The sequence below is a fragment of the Bombyx mandarina genome, chromosome 04 (genome assembly GCF_030267445.1).
Source record: "Bombyx mandarina strain Sakado chromosome 04, ASM3026744v2".
Classification (NCBI taxonomy): Eukaryota; Metazoa; Arthropoda; class Insecta; order Lepidoptera; family Bombycidae; genus Bombyx; species Bombyx mandarina.
The window spans coordinates 2,336,781-2,357,106 of NC_143211.1; the positions used below are offsets into that span (position 1 = coordinate 2,336,781).

The window sequence follows — 20,326 nt, forward strand, 5'->3', positions numbered from 1 at the left end:
TTTAATCGTTATCGTAATCCAAATTAATATAAAGATTGGCTTTTTGCAAATGCAGATTTAAGGTCTTTATCTTTTTAATGGGATTCTAACCTATGTACTATATTTATTACGTGAATCCTTAAAAGAAATATCAAATTCAAAAATAATCACATACATATAAGATGTATTGAGTATGTTCTCAAAAACGTTACTTAGCATAAACATTTTTTTTTTGTTTTCGTTTCGTTTTCAATTTTCGTAGTGATGGACGATTCTTATTATTCATCGATGTTTTCAGTATTGCGCTAAGTACAGTCACATATTTTTTTTTAAATTGAACTATAAATTTCTTTATACACAGAATGAACTGACAGTACATTAAGATCTGTCAGTATGTTTAACTTGTTCATTCTGGACCGGTTTCGTCATTACGATAAAATTATCTGGGACAATCTTTGTAAAACGTAAAAAACGACCCCGAGAATAAACCATAAAAGTAGTATTAAACAAGCATTCATACTAACTAGTGGCCGCCCAGTAGTCGAAATTCGACTATAATTAATAGAAATTATAATTTTGAACATTATTATGATTCTACTGTCAAAGATTACATTTTTATAATCACAAATTTCGCCAAGGCTATATATAGGCAAACAATGTTAATCTGTTCTCAAATTGACCACAGATTTTGAATAATAACAAAAGATTGACAATAAAGAAAAGGGTATATGAGTCGACTATTATCAAAGGCGGCAATCTGACTTTTGGACAATGATTGGTAAATCAGAAAAACGAATTATTGACTTTGTATTCCATCGGCAGTCACAAAACTCTTCGGAACGACATCTTAGATAAATAACAGGTTAACTATTAACCTTTATTTAATGCAGGTTTTGAACCGTATTCTTTGAAGGAGACGATTATATTCAAATCAATCTGTATTGATATATCAATAAATTTTTTTTGTCCACATGCACAGATTGCCACCTTTGATAATAGACGACTCATATATGCGTGTGTGTTTCTCAAATACTTTTTAGTGTGTTTAATTTTTTATTTATTGATAATGTATTTTTATGTGTAATTTAAAAAAAATAGCAGTCTGCATTCCTTTCTCTAAAGGGGTACAAATTTTTTGCTTTACATATTAATATATAGATACTAATAATAGCTTACTCTTGGTGTGAGAGGTCAGACAGAAGAAGAACAGAAAATGTTGTTTTATTAGTGTTTTCAATAATCAACTTTATCGATAATCAACTTTATGACTTTTCCCGACATATATTGGCGAATAATAATACTATTTTTCTTAATGGAGGGCAACTAACCGCTTTAAAGACACAATAAGATGGCGTTATCAAAAAAAAAAACCGAGCACAGCTCGGTCATCATCTGTTTGAATATTATGCTAACTATCGTCTATTATCTACAAAAAATATTTCTAGTCTTTTACGTTTCATTTCATACAGAGCGAATCAATATTATCTCAATTGTTAAATTACTATTTAAAATTTAGTTTCAATTAATCAACGTATGTAATTAACTTAGTTTTTAAAATAGGCAAAGGGCCTCCTCCCATATAGCATTAGGACCGAATAGCTTAGTCCCGCCGCGGCATTGAAATCGTAAAAATCCAATTAATACCGAGAACTGTTTATCGAAATCTTCTTGTAGAAGTCAGTTATAAGTTTTCCAGTACAACATGAACGTTTTGTAAACTCTAGTTTTACGTTATCCTTATCTCTTCGATATTTAATATCGTCCGTTGAACCCGCACGTGTTACAAGACGTACGACACGCAACACCCCGACTTTTAAATTTATGATGAACCTCAAAACGTTGTGTGTAAATGCGACGTTTTAATGGAACACAATTTATCATTAAGGCAAAATATTGATCCTGTAAATGTTTGCATCTTAAACATTGTCCATTTTGACTTTCAATAATGTATGATGTACAATACTTACAAATACATTTGAGTGCTGAGTAAATGTTGATCGTAAATGTCTTTAAAGTTGTCTTTTAGCATACGAAAAGTCCAAGTATTTTTTTTTTCTATCAATCAAAACATGCACCTTTGGTGTCTATGCACTACAGCTGTCTGCTAATACAGTAGTAATTTTTCAATGTCCTTCTTGAAGAAGTCAGGTGTACGGGAGGGAATAAATACTTCAGAGGCATTTTGTACTGCCTGACAGGTATGGAAATTTTTCCTGTCAAGAAGTTATTTAAATATTGAAAAAAGTAGAAGTTTGTCGGTGCAATGTCTGGTTAGTACAATGCATGATGCTACCCTAAGTCTTATGGCTTAGATACTATCTGTTCTATCGTATGAGGGCGAGTGTTGTCGTGTAGAAGCAGCGGAGACGAGCGATTAACCGAGACTGGCCGAAGATTCGGCAGCTTCTCCATCATCGTGTCTTTTTTTTTTCCTACCTAAGCTGATGGTCTAGAGAGACAATATCAGAGTAACCTTGTAGGTGAGCTCACAGGGCTCAAACCTGACGATGTTGCTAACACGAACCCTAGCAAGAGCCGTGCTTCGCAGAATCTACCGCCGGATTCTCATGTCGTGCCGCTTTATCGAAGTGCATTGTGTCCAGCTCCTCACAGTACACATCCGTACTAATGCTGGTTGGTAAAGCACTGTGTGTGTGAATTATACCGACACTACACTATATTAAATAGTAAACATATCTTTTTTTGGGATAAGTTTTCGTTTGGTGCATTGCCTAAGTCTCGTGATGACGACTTACGATTATCAAAAAGAATCCATTTTCCATCGCAAGTGACAATGCGGTTCAAAAACCCTTCGTTTCTTCTCTGTTAAGCAATGCAAGGCATATATTACCGCGTTTGTCGCGCTGATAATCGTTCGGTTCGTGCGGCACCCATTTATGGTGTATGTTTACCTACTTAATTTGACGCAATTGAACCGATATCGTTTTGATGCTAACGTTGAAAGCTGCTGTTAACTCCATGCGGACACAATGGAAAGCAGTCGAAGTCGCCCAAAACACGTCATTTCGGATCCTCTCGATCCACTAACGGTGCTTTTAGGTACCTCAAGCATCGGCCATCGTTCTCGTCAAACCCGTCGCTCGCGACGAAGGGCTCGACGACTAAATTGACCCACAGCCCACTGAGTTTCTCGCCGGATCTTCTCAGTGGGTCGCGTTTCCAATCAGGTGGCAGATTAAGCGAAGCACGGCTCTTGCTAGGGTTCGTGTTAGTAACGTCATCAGGTTTGAGCCCCGTGAGCTCACCTACTAGTTAAGGTTACGCTGAAATAGCCTCCCAAGGCTATGAGCTTAGGTGGGAAAACAAAAAAGCTGTTTACTCAGCGGTAGATTGAGTATCGTCAGCTTTTCTTTCGTCTTTAATTCGTCGTTGTTGACTTTAGTTTTCGGACTACCATTCATTTTTCGTAATTTTTAGATAAAAAATTTAATTTTTTTTTATTGCTTAGATGGGTGGACGAGCTCACAGCCCACCTGATGTTAAGTGGTTACTGGAGCCCATAGACATCTACAACATAAATGCGCCACCCACCTTGAGATATAAGTTATAAGGTCTCAATATAGTTACAACGGCTGCCCCCACCCTTCAAACCGAAACGCATTACTGCTTCACGGCAGAAATAGGCAAGGCGGTGGTACCTAGCCGTCCGGACTCACAAGAGGTCATGTCAGAAGCGTTTAAACTAATAACGAATCGTGCGTTCATTTTTACTGTTCATTCCGTATACGTAGTTATTGTTGTGGGCTGTTTATGCGGCATTACTACCACGATGAAACGCGTATTCCATAATTACTCATGTTTCTATCGCGTTCATATTGATGAAAATATACAAAGGTAGTGGAAAAAAAAAACCACTGATCAATAAACAAATGACTAAACTTGAAAATATGATTCCGTGTTTTTTAAATAAAATTAATTTCAATTTATAATAGAATTTATTGCCAGTCATACAGTCAAATGGCCAGTCTGTAAAATGGCAACTTCGTAGGTAAAATACCTATTTATTTGGTTCTCCTTATACACCACTGCAATTTATCTACCTCTTTTTTTTTTTTTATTGCCCTTGTAGGCAGACGAGCATACGGCCCACCTGATGGTGAGTGGTTACCGTCGCTCATGGACTTCAGCAATGCCAGGGGCAGAGTCAAGCCGCTGCATACCGCTTAATACTCTCCATAAGCCTCGTTTGAAGAAGGACATGTCATAGCGCTCGGGAAACACCGTGGAGGGGAGCTCATTCCATAGCCGGATGGTGCGTGGCAAAAAAGATCTCTGGAAGCGCACTGTGGATGACCGCAGTGGCTCCAGGTAGTATGGATGAACTCTACTCCGGTGGCGGGCGGTGCGGTGGTAAAAACGAGATGCCGGTATCATCTCGAATAATTCCTCAGAGCATTCAGCACCTCAAAATTTGTTTGTTAATTTTGAGACTAGAAATAGCATGATTTATTTTTATTGTTATTCAGGTATAAATGGTATCTTTTATCTCGACAGCCGAGGTAGGAGTCTCGCGCGTATCAGATATCCTTAGGCTTGATGTGGTAAACATGACTGTTTTGCTGCAGTTCGTCTTAGAACGTCTAGACAAATATTGCTGTCGCATTAAAATGTCGTTTGCTTAAAAGACGCCCAGTTAAACAATCTATGCTATGCTCTCTATATTATTAGATGAATATATATGATACTGAAGAAATACATTCCCATAGTAAACGTACCTACAAATAAAATTATAGTACTTTAATCTAGAAAGAAGCAAGGAAGTAAAACAATAGAAAATAAAGGTCATAGGCAATGCGCGACCAGACGGCGACTTGACTGTACCCTGGCATTACTTATCTATGAGCGACTATGAACATTTAACGTTCGAGATGCACATCTTCAATTACCTACGTTTGGCAATTACAAAATAAAGTTAGTTTTCGGTTGTGGTCGCACCACACTTACTTGATAAATTTAAAGTTGGTAAGGTTTCTGTTCGCATAGCTTGAATTTTCTAGAAACTTCTTAGTAGCGTGTAATTGACGCTATCATACAGTACAACTAAAAAAGTGGCAGCCGTTGCTTTCTAGAAATGTGCGAAAATCATTATAATTTATTAGTAGCGCGAGCCACAGAATAGTGTGATTTTAGAGAAGCCTTAACCAGTAAAAAGTGAGAGCTAGATCTAATATTGCCTTTGTTATTGAATTTAAAAGAACGACGCTACAAATTCAACAGGAAATTCAACCCTCACAATGACGAACATCTACTCGTCTAATCTGTTCACAGTCTGTCCGTACCGGTGCTCGTGTCCTTGCTCGTAAAGTGGATAATCACGACCCCAACTAGACATGTCCGTACTAAATTGGATAACAAATTTATATGTGTATACTAAATCAATTTTCGTGCACCGAAACTCGAAAACATACTTTTAGATACTATTATATTACATGCATGTGTGAAAAAATAGGACAAATAACACTAATTCAGTACAAGCGAATGATTATTGTCGCGTGATATCAACGCGGTGGATGCTCATTTGTACTTTGATGTCAAAATAAATCCATACTAATGTTAATATAAATAAGGTAGTGACTTTGTCTTTGTCTGTTATGTTTCTACGCATGCCTAAGCCACTTAAACAGTTTGGACGAAATTCGATAATAAGCCTAAGCGATATGGAAATAAATTATATAATATACACATGTAGATCATAAACACTCGGACAAAGAGCAAACAAACCTGCCCATCATACAAATGTTTGCCCGATGTGGGAATTGAACCCACGACCCTCGGCGCAACAGTCAGGGGCGCTAATTGCTGCACCACCCAGCTAGTCAAAAACTGGTAGTATGGTGTATTGTGAGCCCGCACGTGTGGGTATGTCACCCTGTTTCTGCTGAAATACATGGCGGCTTATAGGGTGTAACAGCCGTTTCGCTACAATTCAGTCAATGATGTTGTTTCTCAAGGTAGCGAACGTCACGTTACGCCACGAAACCTCCGGGCTCTGCCTAATTCACTTAACAGCCTATCACCAAATGCAATTAAACGCTACAAGCTGAAAACTGTTACGTTATTTTCTAGCTCTTTGTCCTGTCATCACTGTCCTAAGTGGCGCATTGAAGTAATTATGTCGATTTCCGTTACTAAGCGCCTGGATTGCCTAGCTTTGCCTTCTTTTGTTTTTAATGTAAGTCCCTTAGAAATAGATTCATTCGCAGTATCTTCGGAAAGATGAATATCTTTCCCAGAGTCTACTAGATATTACGGTGTATAAGTAAAAAAATCGAAGAGAGAAGCCGGTCACCGTCCTCCGTCCGAGTAAATTAACCCATAAACACAGCTCACTGAGTTTCTTGCCGGATCTTCTCAGTGGGTCGCGTTTCCGATCCGGTGGTAGATTCTGCGAAGCACTGCTCTTGCTAGGGCCAGTGTTAGCAACACTCCGGCTTGAGCCCCGTGAGCTCTCACCTACACGTCAAGGAGAAGCTGAAATAGCCTCTCAAGGCTAGCATAGGTAAGAAAGAAGAGAGAAATCGACATAAGTTGGGACACTAACTATCTACATGGCATCAACGAATATACATATATAAAAATTAAAAATAAATAAAATAATAATCTTATTTCGAGACATCGTAGTCTCATAGTGTGTTAGTATTACAAATAACTTAAGATTGTAAGTTAGTTTTTTTTTAACGAATTAAATTAAATGAAAATAGGATTTTTAATTTATTTTATTGTTTTTTCCAGGTATTCGGCACAGTGGAGCTGCCGGACAAGCCGATTATGTTGCCGCCCTTCGTGGAGGCGACCCACTGCCTCGGGTACCATCTAACCCGCAAGGGTAGGGCCGTAGCCGACAGAGTTGTGTCCGTGCTCGGATACGCCTGTCCAGATATCACGTACAGCCCCAGTCTTTATCCCATCACCGCCGCTTTACTTCACTTCATGCCTGGTGAGTGACATTAAATAATATATATTATTAGTTTTCTTGTAAGATGATTATCTAACTTTAAACAACTGGTAATTCCTTTCTTATTATCCCCCAACTAGCTTTTGCCCGCGACTTCGTCCGCGTGGAATAGTTACTTTAGCATAACGCTAAATTTTACTCGCCTCTTCATTTACGTAGAAAGTGAAAATATTTTTGAATAACAGGATATTAAGGAGCTATTTAAGGTACTAAAATCACGCTTTTTAACCGACTTCAAAAGGGAAGGCTGTCAATTCCACCACCATTCTTCATCTATGTATGTTCACCGATTTCTCGAGAATGCTTGAACCGATTCTGATAATTCTCTTTTCCGTTTTTTGTTCGAAAGGCTTTCCGAATTGTCCTGTAATCATCAAGACCTGATGATGGGATCCTGGAGAAATCCACAAAAATCTATAATTTTCAAAGCCTATCTTGATCGTGATTTCGGTGTTTCTTGTTATTGTTCTTTAGACTGTGCCGCCGCGCACCGGCCGGCCTGCGCCTTGTACATCAATATTACGCGCTTGATCATTATTTTGCTACGATGTTATTTTAAAACTGCGATATCTTCTCATACTCATTAAAATACTCATAGCGAGATACTCATTAAAATCAAGCGTGGGTAAATTTCTTTAAATTTAAATTTGGATAGAGATTAATATCATCTTCATAAAAATACCTTCACCAATAATGCTTTCTTTTAGAACAAATTTGGTTAGCGTTATAGTGATAAATAAAAATGTTTTTCATAAAAAACGTTGTAGTGAGCCGACCTTAACATATAGACATATGCTGTTGCAGACTTTTTTTTACCTTTTAAATGGGAACAATTCTGTCATACATTATTTTAGCGAAACTTTAACCGTTTCCGCAGCGCACGCAGTGGAAGCTCTCAAAAGGGAAAAAAACCCCGATTTTGAAATATTCTTTATTTGTGCTCCGTTTGTATTGGTTTTAGCGTGATGTTATAATATAGCCTTCCTCAATAAATGAGCTATCTGACACTAAAAGATTTTTTTAAATCGAACCAGTAGTTCCTGAGATTAGCGCGTTCAAACAAACAAAGAAACAAACTCTTCAACTTTATAATATTATAATAAGTATAGATTAGGTATAGATTATAGATTAGGTATATATCCAACCGGGGTACTTGAGAACTACGAGATTCTTAGCTCACATTTAATCTATATACTCCGCAATATACTATCACACTTTCGATATCTTCCTTTTAGAATAATTCAGAATAGCTAGAATCAAAATTCTTCCACGAAGCATGTAACTAAGCATTGCGCATAGAAAAGTCGCGGTGTATTTTATTTGCGGTCGGTAAAACTTTTGTTTAATGCCCGTGATAATAGTGATACAATAGATATAAGTCTATCTGGCTGTTCATTAGGGATACAGATGTACGGCCACTTTTATTTATTTAGTGCATAGATGGGTGGACGAGCTCACGGCCCATCTGGTGTTAATTGGTTACCGGAGCTCATAGACATCTACAACGTAAATGCCGCCACCCACCTTGAGATATGAGTTCTAAGTTCTCTTAACAACGGCTGCCTCACCCTTCAAACCGAAACGCATTACTGCTTCACGGCAGAAATAGGCAGGGTGATTGTACCTACCCGTGCGGACTCACAAGACGTCCTACCACCAGTAAAATCTTCTTCTGTATATGATGTGTACAAAGATCTGGTCTTTGGTTACTTCGTTATCCGACTGGTTCTGCGGCTTCCTTTGGCTTCGGTTTTCGGTCGTATCGAAAAAAAATTGCGTGGTCTAACTGTAGGTACATGTATGCAGTAGTACAGTATGAGTCCTATTCGTTGATTATGCCCAGTGCTCGCCCAATGAACACATTACGATTTAGATAAATTTTATTTTGTTTTGTTCCGTTATCGAAATTCGAAGAGAATAAAGTATAATTTTTCCTATTGATATCTGTCTTATCTCTCACTCATCAATGTTACTCATTGGACTCATTAATGTTAGTAGACATAGGTGTGTGTGCTATATTGTGGTCGTCGTGGCCTAACGGATAAGACGTCCGGTGCATTCGTGTTGAAGCGATGCACCGGTGTTCGAATCCCGCAGGCGGGTATCAATTTTTCTAATGAAATACGTACTCAACAAATGTTCACGATTGACTTCCACGGTGAAGGAATAACATCGTGTAATAAAAATGAAACCCGCAAAATTATAATTTGCGTAATTACTGGTGGTAGGACCTCTTGTGAGTCCGCACGGGTAGGTACCACCGCCCCGCCTATTTCTGCCGTGAAGCAGTAATGCGTTTCGGTTTGAAGGGTGGGGCAGCCGTTGTAACTATACTGAGACCTTAGAACTTATATCTCGAGGTGGGTGGCGCATTTACGTTGTAGATGTCTATGGGCTCCAGTAACCACTTAACACCAGGTGGGCTGTGAGCTCGTCCATCCATCTAAGCAATAAAAAAAAAAAAAAAAAAAAATATAACTAGTAATTTTATCTTAGTATATATTCGATGTAGATGTAATACATAAGTGTGGTAATAAATTATAAATTCGGATAAGACTTCTTTTCTAGTTGTATTTTTAAATAATAAAATGAATCACCTACATACTCGTATTTAGTTGTTGAGTACTTGTGTTGAAAATTCACTGTAAACATACTGTTAACGATTCAGATAGGCTTCCACATTTCTTGTGATGCGATAAGGACTATCGAGATCATGTATTAGTCCGTGTTTTCTGCGATAAATGAAAAGCTCTCGAAACACGTGACCGAAGTAATGACAGCTGTTAGACCTATTGTTGTGGTTGTGGCGTTTAACAGCAATAATTACTAAGAATTTCTTCGTTCCTTTGTGTATAAAATTTTATTAATGCGGCTTAATTATGTCTTCCTAGATTTTTTTATTGCTTAGATGGATGGACGAGCTTAAGTGGTTACTGGAGCCCATAGACATCTACAACGTAAATGCGCCACCCACCTTGAGATATAAGCTCTAAGGTCTCAAGTATAGTTACAACGACTGCCCCGCCCTTCAAACCGAAACGCATTACTGCTTCACGGCAGAAATAGGCAGGGTGGTGGTACCTACCCGCGCGGACTCACAAGAGGTCCTACCACCAGTAATGATGTGTGTCTGGTCCTACCGCCAGATGTTTTTCTCTCTCTTTCGTTACTTTTTCAAACGATTGCGCAGTGAACGATTTCAATAATAACCGGCTACATAAAGAATCTTATCAAACCTTAACAACAAAAAGCAGAGCAGAGGCGTCACAAAATTTACAGCCGTTCTTGCTTTAATTCAGTAATGAGTGCGGGGGGCGATAATTGAACTCGGCAATAAGCAAATTGTCGGAGCGTTCTCGCCCGTCCGTATCACAGTTACCTATACCGATCTAAACGATATATTCTGAACCTGAGTACCTTCAACATACGGTCTTTTATCCTTTGTGCGTTCTGCTCATAGAACACATCTCTTATGAAGATCTAAATTGTGCTTTCCGACTCCACGTCTAAGTCCAATTTGTCTTGTTAAACATTTGACCGGGTTTTGAGCGATACAAATGGTCGTCGCCGGTACGCCACAGATTTGCATCTCGTCATTCAATTCGAACGTCTAACTTCCTCTGGTGCGCATTCTCATGTAATTGAGTGAATCGAGAACAGATGTACACATTTTATGTACCGGGCCACCTGCGTCAGAAATTTATCCGAACTATCTTGCAATCTGCGTCACTGTAGATAAATTTCGTACAGGTATTGTGTAAACTGTACTTATCAGTTAACCTCTTTGTGAACAAACGGAGAGGCGGAGCAGAGGACGTTGGTGTCAATTGGTTGATTCTAAAAGTGACAATTTCCTCCCGCGTCCTCTAGCGTTTATTGTGTAACCTAGATTGTCTTTATTTGTCACATCTTCGCTCGTTTTATTTTTACATTTTTTAATTTTCATTCAAATTTTGCTATTGCGGGCACAGTATTAAAAATGTCTACGTAATGTTCCAGATTATTCCAGCTACAGCCATTTTCCCTCGCCTAACGAAAAATTTTCCGCTTGGGTGTTTCAAGTTCACGTGACATTTTAATAAAATACTGAATGAGGACTGATTCTGAATGACCGTTGGCCAGTCAGTACATGTGCATCATGCCGTAAGATGCTACAAGGTCATTGACTTCATTAATTCCTTGGAATAATAGTCGTCTTACTTTTGCTTTTACTTCGCTAAGCCTTTAGTAAATAAATACAGTTTTATGACATGATATCATTTTAAACTGCTATCTAAGGCAAACAAGCTTACAGGCTACGCGTAAGAAGTTGTGGTACTTTTGCTTGCCAGTGGTATAGAAATGCGAGTGCCTACCGTCTTGACATGTAACAGCATTACGTCTGTCGAAATGTCCACCAAATAATAATCGGCTTCATCAGGTGCAGCGTAGGTTATACAAGAATAAATAATATTCGTGATTTGCTGTAAAGCATCAACATAAACTGGCTTACCGTGTTTTAGCGGTTGGCTCGCGGCCAGTACTCGTGCTCTCCGCATATTGATCACGGATCTGGCAGCTTTCGACTACGTAACACAAATGTTGAGTACTGGGAAACATTTCGAAATCGCCAGGAAAATGCGCTAAATTTCGGCGCATTTCAAAGATGTCCTTACCTAATAAAGCGTTCGTTTAATTAAAAAGAGAAGCAATAATGACAAAAGGTCAAAAGGGCTACAAAAAAAGCCTGAATAAAATCGTCATTACATGAGAACAAACAAGTTCGTTTTCTGTCTGGCATTGGAGCGAGGTATCGCTTCCTGTTCCGTTTTCGCAACACACGAACGGTTTATTTCAATCGAGACACGTAGGCAATAAGGGATTTTAATAAATACTTCCCGTTTCGGCTTTATCGGGTGGGACAGAATCACTTTAATTTAGCGAAGATGCTACGAAGAATTTCTTGTTTTTACGAAATTAGGATTTCTTGAGGTACGCTTCTGTCTGTATATCAAGTAAATTTGGCGTTTATCCGAGATTATTACGTGAATCAAACAGAAAATTCAAACGCGAACATCAAATGAAGATCTGATAAACTTGTTACAATAACGGCCTTAGAGTGGACAAGGGTATTTATTTACGTCTTGTTTTCTATGGGTTTCGGTAGTGGCTTAGCGTCGGTGACCTTGTCCAAATGCTTGATTAAAAAAGTACTCATTTACTTTCTTTAAGAGCTCTGAGGCGCGTTGGGTTCTCATTACTGTACATCAAAAGAGTTAATAAATTTAGAGTAAATCTAACCACATAACGACCCGATTCCCGAAATGGCTTACAACAAGCTATTGTCTATTCAATAGTTCGGCATTTTACACAATTAATTATCTGCATTATTGAATTGTACCGTTGTGCGTCTGGCTTATACCGACAAGAGATTTAATCAAAACGTTATGGAGAGCCAAGGCCGTAACGATTACCATACGAGCCTGTCCACTATAATGTCGTACGTTAGTCAGTAGTGATATCATTGCAGTATTGAAATGTATAGTTATATTTAGAACAAAAAAATGTTGAGCCAATACAATTAGATCGACTTGATACATGCGCCAGTGAGAGATTGCCAAATATCTTTTGTTATGGGTCGTACTGTATACTATATGTACGTATAAAAGAATTTAGCACAATTCCACATACCCGATCCTGTAAACCGAATGGTAAACAGTCGACGTCACCCAAAGCACGTCATTACGGATCCTCCCGATCCATTAACAGTGCTTTTAGGCACCACAAGCACCGGTTACCGTCCTCGTCGAACCCGTCGCTTGCGACGAAGGGCTCGACGAGCGAATTAACTCATAGACACAGCCCACTGAGTTTCTCGCCGGATTTTCTCAGTGGGTCGCGTTTCCGATCCGGTGGTAGATTCTGCGAAGCACTGCTCTTGCTACGGTCAGTGTTAGCAACACTCCGGTTTGAGCCCCGTGAGCTCACCTACACACGTTAGGGTGAAGCTGAAATAGCCTCTCAAGGCTATCAGCATAGGTAGGAAAAAAAAAACAATTTCATATGTGTTTGAATACCAAAATTTTGCTTTAATAAAATAATACTTCTGTATAGTGTTTAAGTGCCCGGAAAACAATGAAAATTATATCCTTAAAATACTGTGAAGTAAATAAATAAAATCCTTTATTTTCCGGTATCGTGGCCTATAGCGTATTAGACTTAGTACCATTTAACTTGCAGATTTATGTGATATTATAAAAATAAAATATAAAGAAAAAACGCTTATCATAAAAGTAGGTTTATCATTTTTTTCTGTAATTTTAGTTATTTTGATAAAGCATAATCTTACTCGTATTTTATCAAGCGTCATGTGAGGCTTGCAGCTTGATAAATTTACCCATTCGTTTTCTCTGCAAATTCTTGAACCTTTGAGAGGATACTGCTGCTTAAAATGTACTGTATACTCAACAATACGGGTGCACTACAGTAAGGTGGCCACTGCATTTATTAACGTCCATTATTACGTTAGATACGAAGGATGTCATCCGCTTTTCGGGCTTAGAAAACGGACTACTGGTGTCAAAATTGTAGTAAACTTGGAATAATATTAATTTTAGTGGTCTTAACAACCAGCAAATCTTCGAGTCATGTTAGCAAGGCAGCAACCGCCCTGGACTCCCTCTTCAAACCTTAACTGTCTCTTTAATTCATTTGTTTCCACATTACTGGCGAATGTTAATTCCGCTATCACCTTAACTACTAATTATTAATTCTGTGAATAATTTATGAATTTCACTATATGAACGTATCTCTTCACTATTGGGTTCGCGATTCCGATCCGGTAGTAGATTGATTCGCGAAGCAGCTGCTCTTGAGTTGATAGGTCTACTTCGAAGGCGCTTGGGCAGCTGTTAGCTAATCCCACCCCTCCTGGCTGAGCTTTTGGTCGCCCACCTGTCCTGGTGAAACTGGAAAGACCTCCGGGTAATCCTTTAATCATAAAAAAAACTATTGGACGATTCTCGCAATGATTTCCATGTTATTTTCTAAGTCTAATCTTTTGATTGTCCAATCAGTGGGTTTTTGTGTGGCTGTTATTCACAAATCTTGGACGTATGTAATCAGTTACATATTCATCTTGCTAATGATGACGAGATCAAACAGTTCTCATCCTTTTCATCTCGCCAGAGCCGTAATTCAATTTGCTATATGTACTTGCGATCCGCTAAAACGTTCCATATTATATTCTTTTCGATTCTCGCAATGATTTTCTTGTAATTTTCTAGGTCTACTCTTTTGATTGTCCAATCAGTGAGTTTTTGTGTGGTTGTTATTCACAAATCTTGGACGTATGTAATCAGCTACATATTCATCTTGCTAATGATAACGAGATGAAACAGTTCTCATCCTTTTCATCTCGCCAGAGCCGTAATTCAATTTGCTATATGTACTTGCGATCCGCTAAAACGTTCCATATTATATTCTTTTCGATTCTCGCAATGATTTCCTTGTAATTTTCTAAGTCTAATCTTTTGATTGTCCAATCAGTGAGTTTTTTGTGTGGTTGTTATTCACAAATCTTGGACGTATCTAATCAGTTACATATTCATCTTGCTAATGATGACGAGATGAAACAGTTCTCATCCTTTTCATCGCGCCAGAGCCGTAATTCAATTTGCTATATGCACTTGCGATCCGATAAAACGTTCCATATATATTTTCTTGTATCCATACTGTTTGTAATTCTCAGTATTGTTTCATGTCGAGATTACATTCTCGAAATAACCTCCGAACGAAAATGTAAAGGGTTCAGGGTAATCGTTTAAAAGGCTTGGAGGCAAAGAGCGGATTGCTTCGTTATCGAAAAAAGTACGTGACGCGAAAAACCGTCACAAAGGAAAGTGTTTTTGCTACCAACACTAGAAGCGAATTCTTTCAAGATCGAATATTTTATTTCCGTTTTTTTCCTCTTTCTTAAACAATTTCCTAAATCACGTTGGGTGCTTTTTTACGTGTATGTATTTGTCAGACGTGTAGCTGTATTGATTTTTTTTTGTACAGACTCTGAACCGACTTGATGCTCTTGGTTTATTTCTGGAGTTGTCTGGAGTGTGCCAATGATCGATAAGATTTCCGTTGAAGCTTCGCGATTTTTTACATAAGCCACTTTGCTTACAGGAATTCTCTGGAATCTGATTGGCGTCTTGCTTATGCTAAGATCTTCCTGAATATATTTCGTAATTACAATGGATCGTGTGTTGATTTTAGCCTAATTACAAAAAAATATTATTTAAAAACAAAAAAGAAAACCTTTTAATAAGTCTCAGATAACTTCTTGTTTAATCTGATAGTGTCACTTGTTTGTACGAATTTCTATGTCACCGGAACGTCTCACTTTATTTATTTTCAAGTAGGTACCTTCATTGATGCAATTATTAGCAATACTTTATTCTTATGAGAAGTGGTTATCACAGTCCTTACGCATCACAAAACAATACTGAAGCCAAAGTGAAAAAATAAGTACTTGTTTTTTCGGCTAACACTTATCAATGCTCCACTCTTTAAAATTTTAGTCCTGGAAATAAGTTATATGAATTTACGCACCCATCCTCATAACAGTCCAATCAGATGTTGTCTTACTTAGTCGAAGATTCTTGCGTAAAATTAAGTTATTCTATAAGTAAATTGTAAATTCTGTTCAACGCAAATGGCGGTATGGCAGTATAATAAAAAAAAATCGATATTTACTCCAATCTACACATGCCCGTGTTCTGAATAATATAATGTTCCAAGATTTTGTGGTTCGAGAGCAATCATCTCGGTTCCCTTCATATCTTTACACGGTATACACTCTTAATATGTTAGAAGATACAAACGGAAATTTGAACGAACGGAAAGATCAAACTTGGAGGGTTCGTATTATGTTTGTTTTTTGACGAAATTTCCATTTTCTAATATCAAATAAATTGACAGCCTAAATAAACGAGAAAAAGCTTTTTGAGGTTTTAAGAAAATTAACGATTCCAAGTTTGAAATGAGCTTAATAAAAGAGACTCTTGACGTTACCTTTGTCAACCGTTCTCGAAGAAATTCAATTAAATATATTATTATGTATATGGACTGTATATATAATTCGACAAATATTAAATTTTTGCTGTTAAAATCTGTAGGCCTTAAATTCCTAAACTAGCTCTGTAAATATAAAATTATTTTTCGGAACGGTACCGCATTATTGTCAAGTATTATGTTATTGTATAATAAATAATAGTTTAAAAAAACTGACAAAATACGCTTTTATAGATAATCCAACTAAAAAATAGAAAATAAATTTTAATAAATTTGAATTAAAAATAGTGCAAGAAGAAATGATTTTATTGTAAAAAAGCGTGGGGTGCATGGTATAAGTAGTTATAAATATTTTATAAACAGATATGAGTAGAAGGGTTGTTTGGATAATATCCTGAAAAGCAACCCACGCTTTTTTAATTCAATTTTATTAAAATTTATTTTTTTGTTGGATTTTCTATAAAAGCGTATTTAGTTAGTTTTTTTAAACTATTATTTATTTTTAATTGTTTAGTTGAATTTCAATTTTTTAAATATTATATTGTTACCGGTCCTTAAAAAGTATACCAAATTTCGAGTTAATCAGACGTTTTGAAGGGTTCAAAATCATGTTCAAAGATTCCGTTACATACGTCTGAAGCTAATAAAAGCGCATTAAAATGGTATTTATGTACCTAGATGAACCTAGTGTAAAGCTTTTTATTGAACAATTGAACAGACTTCTTTCTATTCAATTGATTTCGCAAGTAGTCGGTATAACCGAACTTTGCATTTCAGTTGTCAAGTGCTCCGACCTCAATCCTCTCCGTAGGAACGTTACAGGAATATGGGTCAACCTTTTCTCTAACAGATAGCACTCCCTTTTGTGTACTTTGAACAGTGAGAGTTGTTTTAGAATGCTTACTTAAATGGTGGTGTGTTTCTTCATTACAAGCTAGCGATGTTTAAATATAGCAAGGTAGTCTTCCGGTTGACCTGAATGACTGATGATTTGTGAATGAGTGCTGGTTTTGCATAATGTTGGTTGTGTTTTTGGTCTTTAAATCAGCGCTGGCGAATAACAAACGGTTCGGATGAGACCCTTGCTCGTGATATTAAAAACACATTTATAGAAGCCTGCCTTTCGGGAAATCACATAAATTCTCGATTACGTCTCAGCGTATATCTTTCAGAAAAGTTGAAATTGTGATAGTATGTGGACAGTTTTTTTTTTATTGCTTATATGGGTGGACAAGCTCACAGCCCACCTGGTGTTAAGTGGTTACTGGAACCCATAGACATTTACAACGTAAATGCGCCACCTACCTTGAGATATAAGTTGTAATGTCTCAGTATAGTTACAACGGCTGGCCCACCCTTCAAGCCGAAACGCGTTACTGGTTTACGGCAGAAATTGGCGGGGTACCTACCCGTGCAGACTCACATGAGGTCCTACCATCAGTAAGTCTCAAATTACCTCTTACTTGCACTCGTACCCACTAAACGCTTAAGCTACAAAATTAACAACATTATTTTCATGAACACAAAGAATTATGGTACTATGTGAACGAAAGCATTACTCGTGTCGAGCGCGGCGTAACCCGCGCTCAAACAAAGCCAGTGACGTAACAGCAACGGCAATACATCAAAGCTCTGGAATTTACGACCAGCCAACCACCAATTGCAGGCGTGTTTGCACTTTACATCGACCGATACGAACATATTTCGCTTTCTTTATTGTTTCCCATATGTTGTAAAACTAGATTGAATATGTACTTAGAACATACATATAAAAATATAGAACTTTTTGGGCCGGTACTTCGAAACCAGAATACGCCCCCCTAGAGGTGTTTAGGTAGGACGTTCGAATGCATAACACACAAGCTAAGGTACTTGAATAACCCCAATTTATGTTTAAAGATGGAATATTTTTTGCAGAAGACGAAAATCACTAACCACGTAGTACGCACAAATCCTTTTTATATTATATTCTGATAAAGTAACTTCAAACGGCAGTTTCGCCAGTTTGCATCTCCACTTTGAATCGTGTGGCTGGAGAATCACTGCTCAGCAGTGGGTTACTTATCGACGCTTGAAAGGCAAACGTGACTAAGCGACAATAACTGCTTTATACATAAATGATAGGCAATAACCATATTCGATGCGCAAAAAATATATATTTCTAGGTCTATTAAAATCATTTCAATCCTACAGCTACTAGCTAGATTCTACTACAGCTAGATTCATTAAAATAAATTTTGTTTTCAGGTATTTCAACTTTAAATTAGTCTACTGTAAAATTCACGCATTTTTGCTTAGTCATGTTTGCCTTTCAAGCGTCGTTATATTCTTTACCAAACTGTTTCCATACTGATATTCGGATCAATAGTTTGGCCGTAAAAACGTAACAGACTAACAGAGTTACTTTCGTGTTAATAATATTATGATTTGTGATTTCTAACATTTAGCAGTGTAAAAGGTAATTTAAAAAACCTTTTAATTACGATAAGTTTTGACAACATTCAATTTTAATGAAAGATAGCCAAAGTGTACAGATAAAAACGAATTCTAGAAATTGTTGGTTTATTTTCAATAGAAAATAAACTAACTAAACAAACCAAAAAGAGTAATAACTCTTAATTTTATTTTTATTTTTTTCTAATGTTTCTTGCACATATTTGCATAGTCTCTCTTGATGTACTATTTATTAACACGTTTGTACAGTGCGGAAAGTTCTTTTTTTTTCAATGAGCTTGTTTTGTAATTTTATCTCTTATTAAACTACCCCCTTTTTGTTTTTATTCATTTTCTTCAATGTACAAACACTATGAACTTTACTATTCTATAAGTTGCCTGTTTGTATATTTAAGTTGCCACTGAAACGTGCATAATATTTTTTGCCCAGGAATTGTGAATGTGCTTGGTAAGGTTGCTAAATATGTAAGATGGGTGAAAAAAAAAGTTGGAAATCTCTGATTTAAAAGTAAATTTTAGTGGTTTGAAAAATCGGGAGTTCAAGTTACCAAGAACTAGAAACAACGAATATTATTATCTCAATGTTGGGCTGACTCATCTAAATTAACTTCAGGTTACATTAATGATTTCTTTATTAAAAGTTATTCGCATTATAAAGTAAAAAAAATATCTAATTATCTCTGACCAAAGACATTGACATTTTGCAACAAGTACACTAATATGCGCCACACATGATTCATATGCTGAACGATCACTCGCATTCGTGATCATAGGCAGTTGGCCTCTAAAAACGACCAGCAATGGTGCAAGGATTATTTAATATTGTCTTATGTTTTATATCAAATTGAACTAATAACTGTGTCAATGTTTTGATTATACATAAATCGTGTAATGAAAATTAAACCCGCAAAATTATAATATGCGTAATTACTGGTGATAGAACCTCTTGTGAGCCCGCGCGGGTGGGTACCAACCACCCTGCCTATTTCTGCCGTGAAGCAGTACTTTAGAACTTATATCTCAAGGTGGGTGGCGCATTTACGTTGTGGATGTCTATGGGCCCCAGTAACCACTTAAAACCAGGTGGGCTGTGAGCTCGCTCACCCATCTAAGCAATAAAAATAAAAACATTTAATTGCTTTCTTCATTTTTGAGAATTCATTTGTTTGTTGTCATTGCATGTACGGTATATTTGAAACTATATAGTGTTACGGTTTATTTTCTTGTTGCATTTTATTATTGACAGTAATTAACCCAATATTCAAATGTCGACGGACTACTTAGCCGTCTGTGTGGACGAAAACTGTAGAAAGTTTTAAATGTCGTAAAATATGATAATAAAAAATTAATAAAAAGTCAACGCGAAAGTAAAGAGTACTTATATTTAATCATAGTTTTATAAGTATTTTTTTTAATAATAAATTAGTTTTAATGTTTATGAGGCGGCAAATTTAAGGCAAATACTACACGATTTATTTTCTAAGCCTATATTAGTATGAGTTTTATTATTGCGTAAAATTTTATTGCCACCTATTTCCGCGTTTGTGAATATAATCTCAATTATTTAAAAGTATATAATTTTTTATATAGTATTATGACGACTCATCCACAATGACTGGAAATCCAATAAGGATCGTGTAAGGATTTTCAGTGACGACGTGCAACTTAACCTAAACATCAGCCTGTTGAGCTTCTCGCCGGATCTTCTGAGCGGATCGCGATTCTGATCCGGTAGTAGATTCATTCGCGAAGCAGCTACTCTTGAGTTGTTAGGTCTCCCTTGGAGGCGCTCGGGTAGCTATTAGCAAATTCTTCAGCCCTTCTGACTGAGAGACCTACTCGCCCACCTGTCCTTTTGAAATTGGAAAGGCC

General features: G+C 37.1%; 1 protein-coding gene across 13 annotated transcripts in view; it reads left to right on the plus strand.

Moving 5' to 3' along the window:
- The window catches only part of sky (GTPase-activating protein skywalker), a 91,165-nt gene that overhangs the window by 38,161 nt on the left and 32,678 nt on the right, over positions 1-20,326 (plus strand). For all 13 annotated transcript variants that reach the window (XM_028186290.2, XM_089740442.1, XM_089740443.1 and 10 more), the window contains one exon: positions 6,733-6,937. In XM_028186290.2, the coding sequence (XP_028042091.1) occupies positions 6,733-6,937 (205 nt within the window). The remainder of the gene's footprint in view (positions 1-6,732; positions 6,938-20,326) is intronic.